The 7,571-nt window shown below is 39.1% G+C and overlaps 1 protein-coding gene across 3 annotated transcripts in view; it reads left to right on the plus strand.

Moving 5' to 3' along the window:
- Nucleotides 1-4,216, plus strand: part of TBC1D2 (TBC1 domain family member 2) — a 185,173-nt gene extending 180,957 nt beyond the window's left edge. For all 3 annotated transcript variants that reach the window (XM_077273736.1, XM_077273750.1, XM_077273743.1), the window contains exons 13-14: nt 1,332-1,453; nt 2,360-4,216. In XM_077273736.1, the coding sequence (XP_077129851.1) occupies nt 1,332-1,453; nt 2,360-2,561 (324 nt within the window). In that variant the 3' untranslated portion in view covers nt 2,562-4,216. The remainder of the gene's footprint in view (nt 1-1,331; nt 1,454-2,359) is intronic.
- Nucleotides 4,217-7,571: the final 3,355 nt, after the last annotated feature.

Raw genomic sequence — 7,571 nt, forward strand, 5'->3', positions numbered from 1 at the left:
TTTTAGTTAGTGTCAAACCATGCCCCAGTCGTGGATAAGGGACAAAAAGGGGAAAAATGTTGGTTACCCGCTGATTTCTAGCCCTGCAAGATTTCTACTTTTATGTGGAACATAGAGCCAGGAAGATACATGGTAATGCCGATACCCCATATCTAGTGGTAGAAGGTACCAAGCAACACGGCTTTAGGCAGAGTGGGGAGGTATGCAAGGTGGCTGCTAGGGTTGAGCGAAACGGATCGTTCATTTTCATAAGTCGCCGACTTTTGGTAAAGTCGGCGTCTCATGAAACCCGACCCGATCCCTGTGTGGGGTCGGCCATGCGGTACGCGATCTTGGCGCCAAAGTCGCGTTTCGTATGACGCGTTTAGCGCCATTTTTACAGCCAATGAAGGAGCGTGGGCAGAGTGATGACATAGGGGTTAGGGCGCGCATCATTTTATCGCTTGTGCGCAGTAGCGATTTTGAATGTGTAAAACGAAATTTTCTGTGCTGGGACGGAGGGGGAGAGAGAGAGAGAGAGAGAGAGAGAGACAGAGAAAAAATATCCCCATTGACGTGCATATGGTTTCGTGTTCCGGCCGATCCTCGACTTTGCGCAGTAATCGGCCGATTTCGCCCGACTCGACTTTTCCAACAGTCGGGTTTCGTGAAACATGACTCGACCCTAAAAAAGTCAAGGTCGCTCAACCCTAGTGGCTGCTGGACACAGGATATGTATCATAAAGATGCATGTCCTCTGTGACATAAACCTGGAATAATGTTCTAGTATAGATAGTACTAAGAGGGGTTAAGTGGCCATGTTAGGGCCAGGTCTTATTGTGAGCAGCTCAAGAGTTTTGGCTGGACGACTGCTCACCATATCTCGACCCCCTGGGTGTGGTTCACATTGTAAAATTGGACCCATTTATCTGACACATGGTTCTGTGTATGGAGGTGAGTAGAACTCCTGGATTGCGTGTCTTTGCAAAAGGACTTAGAAGCTGGACTCTAAGTCAAGCGGACGAACCCGCACTATTGAACGGACTTCTTACTTTGTTTCACTTTGTGCCAGACAAGGGCTGTTTTTGCTTTCATGTGTTGTGGTAATTGAGGACTGAAATATGCCATCCTGACTTTTAAATAAAATGGTTCCTGTGATACCTCATATCGCTCCCAAGTGAGTAGCAATAATATATATATATTATATACACATACATACATACTGTACATACATATATACATACTGTAATACTGTACATACATACATATTTCCTCTCATTGATGCGCTATTTTTATAATCGTAAGACTAAAAATTTGGTTTACTTTGTTATAAAACTTCCTCTCTTTCACAGGTTATCTTTCGTTATGCACTTGCAATATTTAAGTACAATGAAGAAGAGATCTTAAAGTTCAATAATGAAACAGAAATCTACCAGTACCTTTCATTCTTTACCAAGACTATTTGTGATGGCAGGTAAACACATCATAATCTGACATGCACTTACAATAGTGTCTTTGGACCAGTTATTCTCTTAATTGACTTTGTCCAGAAAAATTTCTAGAGCAATTTACTATTTTTTATCCTGTCTTTGGCTTAAGTTAGGTTTTGTTCAGTCAGTTTAGTGGGCAGGATAGCCTCCTAACCTTTTTTAGTAACAAGACCACAAATCTCTATGGGATCACTTCCATTTTGATCAGTAAAACAAATGGATCATCATGGACTTATTCAAAATAGAATCCTTAATACCAGTGTGACCAGAGCCTTGTAGCCCTATGTTCGTTTATACATATTATCAGTTATGCCAATAACATGTCTTGAAACAGTATATCAGCAATGAAATTAACCTTGAAATAAAAACAAGAGTACTGGTCACCTAATTTTACATGGTGAACTGAACACACAATTTAATAGTGGCTGCAGAGTGGAACAAATTGTTTTCTTTAAATTTCACATTTCAATTGCGGAAATATCAATCAAATTATTTGGCAACTAATGAGTTAACTAAAGTTAGGTTCAAGTGGGTGTTTTCACTGGAGACGTGGACTTCTTTGACCACTTTGCACCATGCCTGATTCATTAAGAGGCGTGTACTTGTCCACCCCTCCCTGTTTTTCTACGCTGGTCTTGATACATTAGGACCTGTGTTCTAAAGAGGACATCCAGTAAAATGTTATATTAAATTTTAAAGGGCTTCTATGATCAGAAAATTACATATTACATAAAACAAGTAGTCAGGATATAGATCAACATATATCGATTTTCATTTATTTTTTCAGAAGTGTTTGTATGTTGCATAAATCATGCAAAGTTTGTGACAGAGACCCAATCCTGTTGGCGCTTTAATATACAAGCTGTATACTCTTTATTTCACTTTCTCAGGAAATTAATGACTATTGCATTTAATGAAATGAATCCTTTCCCAATGAAGCTTGTGAGGAATCGTCGTGTAGCTCATATGGAAAAATTCAAAGCAGAACTTGTTGAACTGGAAAATATAAAACGGGAGTATGTGAAGAGTAAAAAGGACCTCCGGAGTAGAGGAAATGACATGGGTGTCAGTGATGACGAAGAAGATACATAGACATTTGCAAAATAAGAGACACAATGTTCTATTGATCACTATGCTTCGATTTTCCTTACAGCAGTGGTCTCCAAAACCTTTCTTATATCAAGAGTCACATTCAGCTCTGAGAGAGAGTCGGGATTCACATCCAGAACCCCCTCTGCCCTTCCTCCCCCGAATAGTTACATCTAGCCCCTGCCTGAGCTTCTCCCACAGTAGTGATACATAGCCCCCTTTATCGGTATAATGACAGACAAAGCTTCCCCACAGAAATCACATTAAGGTGGTATATTTGCACCTAGGGGTACTGTACCATTTTGTTTTCTTGCAATAAGCAATCCCACCATGCTATCATATCCAGCGTTAATAATCCCCTCTGATAGAGTACCACTTAATTTATCTCTCCAATGGTAAGGTCAGTATGTTCGAATCCAGATCTGCTCCTCTATGTGAGGTTATTAACAAAAGTTACCACCTGAAAACCTGCTTTTCTTAGCCGTTTGCTAGATCTAGTGCTAATTCACCAAGTTGGCAGACAGACATGAGCCATACATCATGGTCTCATTAGCTACATGTGGCTCCTGAACCACAGGTTGGGGACTCCAGCATTACAGAATCACTTCATGAATGATGGTCACATTAATAGAAACTAGTACAGTTGACCAAGATTTGGTTGTGCTGGAGTCGAGCTCTGTGAACCTTCTGGTACATGTGGCATACCTGGTGTTTCTTCTGATTAGTAGGCACTGTAATGTAATTACATTGTGGCATGACAAAAGGATAATGTTGTGGTGGCCTACTATTCAGAAGACACCAAGAATGTCGCAGATAGTAGGAGGTTCACAATGTTCTGGTCTAGCAACCAGGAACTACCATTAAGGCTGCTGATCCAGAGTCCCACAAATCTTTTTGCTCAACTGTACTATGTAGCAACTTGGCCAGAAATTTGTATCCGAGCCAACTAAGTCTAATTGTACTTCAATTTGCTTTGCATTGGCTTCATCAATGTAATTCTGTCAATTACAGAACATTTTATACTTTGTCATATGTAAATATGAGGCTAAAACAAATTTTGATCGTTAACCTGTTGGGTTATTGTATTATTTGGCAATTTTAATTTTTGTTTTCTAGACTATTTATCATCTAGCCTATTTGTTTATTTTTATAGACTGACTAAACAACAAAGATAATCATACAAATTTACATTAATTATACCAAAGGCAACCTTCAATGTAAATTGTAAAATAATTGTTACAATCATAAATGGGTAAAGTTACAACTGAAGGTTAGTGTACTGATCAGGCACTGTGGGGCAGATGTCCTTCTTATTAAAGAAGCACTCCCATCTACAGAGATAATTATTTTCTTTTCTCTGCTCTATGTAGGAACAGGAAGTGTCTTATCCCTGTAGAAATCACTGCCCTCTTCAACCCCTGACCCAGCTGCTCCACACCTCCTCCCTGCCTATGACTTTTGCTGTGACTTATGAGTCAAACAGTGATAATTGATCTCCTGTTACTACATAGTGCTTAGAGGGATTCTGCTAGTCCATTTTTAATCACCTCATGTCATAATTCTTTTGGTTTCCATTAGGTCTAAGTGGGTAGTAGGGTAAAATGAGTAATTGTAAGTACAAATGGCTGTATAATTTGATTGCAATAAATCAATAGGATAATAATTTTGATGGGTGTGCTTCTTTTAAAGACTAGGCTGCAAACTTTCCATTATTTTTATCAATTGTTGTTGATCTCATGGATTGGCAGGTCTGATGGGCCTTATTTATTGTGCAAATCTATATATTATACATCTTGTAGAATAAAATGACAGTATTAACTTGTCTAATTCTGTCAACTTTGACATAGATAATCCATTACTCCATTATTACTCAGCCAATCACCTATTCTAGCCATTAAGTGATGTTCTCTGAAGTGATAGATGATTTTATAAAGCCTCTTGGTGTGTGTTTCCGTAAAATTATATCTTTGTTGTGACTTGTCAAATTTATTTAAATGTACTGTGCTCTACGTCTCAAAAAAACTGGGGGATTATGTGTGAACTGGAAGTCTCTTTTGCAATATAATCCTTTTGAGACTCGCTCTCAAGCACCAAATACTTAATTTTGAAAGTCACCTTCAACTCTCACATAAACTCCAGTGTTATCCTGTGAGTCAGAATTTTGGTCATGTGAGTGAGAAGAGGATCGAAGCAGTCCTAGTAACTGAGGAAGCCTGTGATCGGTGAGTATGTTAATACACTTACACTACATTACATCTTCATTTATATACAGTAGATTGATACAAAATTTGTGGGAGTGCTTCTTTGATGGACTTTTCAGGATTTAAAAAAAACAAAAAACACTGTGCGCTGCGGGAATACACCATTTTATGACCCAGGACTGGAGAGTACGAATACGTTATACATACTCCCGGACAGAACCTGTCAAGTGGGCATGGCCTTGGGCTATACACTTGTATTGAGCGAGGCTGTGCCCACTGGATGACCGCGTCACTAGGCAGGGCACGGTCCCGCTCAAAACAAGTGTATGGAGTGAGGTTTCGCCCACTAGTCGGCTTCTTCCCAGGTGTATGCATATTGCATATGTCACCGCCATTCCCGGCTCAGAAACCAGCAAATCCTCGCAGCTTACAGTGCGTGCGCTGGGGGGAGTCATAAGTCTCCAGTCACACAGAGTCACTGCAGACTTAATAATTTAGACAGGACAACCACTTTAAGAGTCAACAGATACATAAAAGTTCATACAGTTTATACCTCCTTTAATTTTAGGCACTACATGTGAGAAAAAAATGGCCATTTTACACATATGTAAAAATAGTCACAGATGTGTGAATGTAGCCTTACTCTGGTATGAGATCTCTACGAACAACAAGCCTGGTTTGGGAGTCTGGGATCAATTTTTGTTTAAGAAGTCTGGCTATATACCGTACATTGAAGGCACACTGTATGAACATGGGTAGAAAATTAGCTATGACACCACATGCTATCTCTTTCAGAATCTGTGCACCTTATCAAAAAAATTTGTCAAGTCAGATTAATATTGGTGCATTGTGGTCACTTTCCCTAACAAGCTGTACGCTCTGTTATAGGAATTTGTCCTACGAACAACATTTTTCACCTATCCAAAGTATAATTAATAAATGTATGATCATTAGGAGCTCCACTGGTACAACATTCACTGATCAAGAGGATGGAGGTTTTGTGTTCATTGTGTGAACTGAACAGCCATGATTGCTGCTTCATTCATAGTATTGGTGGTCATACTTGGGAACTTGTGTTGTTTTCAGGCACTTTTATAAGTAGAAAAAGGTCAGAAAACTTTAAATATCAATTCAGAAGGCTTAACCACTGAAAAGAGTGGTGCAGCAGACCAAAACCCCAAATTTTGTCATTGTATTTACACCATGACTTTTACTTATTGGCTATATATTGCACTTCAGAACTGTGGTGTATATCTGGTGGGTACTAAACCTCTGAGTGTGCTTCAAAAACAGATGTAGGACCACTGATTCCACATCACTGCTCCATAATATAGAAAGCACTGTTTTCATTTATTTTCAAATGATATCTAAGAACTTTGGTCATGATCAGTTCAACACAAAAAAATTGCTGTCCACTAGGTCAACGTAGGGTATACAAGCATTAATTACAATTTGCTTAAAGCAACAAAAAACCCATCTAAGGACCATAAGAATTAACTTTTAATTCACTATTTATAAGGAATTAATTATTAAAAAACCCTACAGAGGTCAGAGTGTGTAAGGAGCAGATCAGGTATATCCTATCTCTTACTGATCATAATCATAGTACTTCTCTCCTTACTCCAAATCATTGTTGATTAAAAGTGCTCTTAAGCCTCCCCGACATGTTTCACCAGAGACCTGGCGTCATCAGGGGATCATCTATGATTGTAGGCGTGGACGTTCTGGTTTGTTGTCTTTGGCCAAACTTGTGTCCTAAGGTTGGCTTGGTTACTCTAACATGACCCCGGACCCAATGACGATATAGAAGTCAATGGGGACACCATTTTTTGAATTCCAAATTGTGCATGGGAAAGGGATAAGAGAAAATGTTAGTTTTGAAATAAGCTTAAATAATAAACATTGGAGGCGGTGGTCATAAGTAGAGTACTGAAGCAGAGGCTTGCCTTGATCTGTTACTGTACTTGTTCTTAAATATATTTTCTAGTTAAAATGCCTTGGATTCTCCCCTGTTTTAACTAGCAGAGGATAAGCAGGCAGCTTCAGGCTCATGGATATACTCCCCTTCTTTGATTAAAACCACCAGCCATCTATCTGCTTTCCGTTGTCTGATTACATAAAATATTGTGTATCCCAGGCCATGGTTTTTTTTTGGTTAATTTATTTATTATATTTTAGTTTTTGTATTTTAGGTTTCTTGACACTGGAATCTCCTATGCTGCAATACACTTAGATTTTCTTCTTGGAACAACAATATCAAATATTGTAAAACATACTTGTATTAAAATATAGGACCGTCTTCAGAACAAAGTAATCCCTGAGCCAACCCTTGAAGACTGGGAGCACATTTCAAGGGGGATGTTTACTAAGTGTCAGTTTCCAATTTGTTTGAGCGCTTTGGATGGCAAACACATCCCTGTCAAGAAGTCGCCGAACTCAGAGTCCCAATACTACAATTAGAAACAATTTTTTCTGTAGTGCTGTTGGCGTTGGTTGACAGCAACTAGCAGTTTGTTATTGTTGATATTGGGGCTTATGGAAGAACTGGAGATTCTAGAGTCTTCAATTCTTCATTAAGGGGTAGGTGGTGAGATTCTAACATCTTCAATTCTTCCTTAATGGGTAGGTGGCTTAGGAACAATAAAATGGGTGTGCCACCCCCAAGGATCCTCCTTGGCTTAAGTGGCAAACTGGTACTGTATGTAATCGTGGTTGATGATGCATTTCAGCTCACTAGCCATTTGATGAGGCCTTATCCTTGTCTTGGTCTTGACAGACAACTTGATATTTTCAATTACAGGTTTACTGTGGT

The sequence above is a fragment of the Ranitomeya variabilis genome, chromosome 1, assembly GCF_051348905.1.
Source record: "Ranitomeya variabilis isolate aRanVar5 chromosome 1, aRanVar5.hap1, whole genome shotgun sequence".
NCBI classification, from domain to species: Eukaryota; Metazoa; Chordata; class Amphibia; order Anura; family Dendrobatidae; genus Ranitomeya; species Ranitomeya variabilis.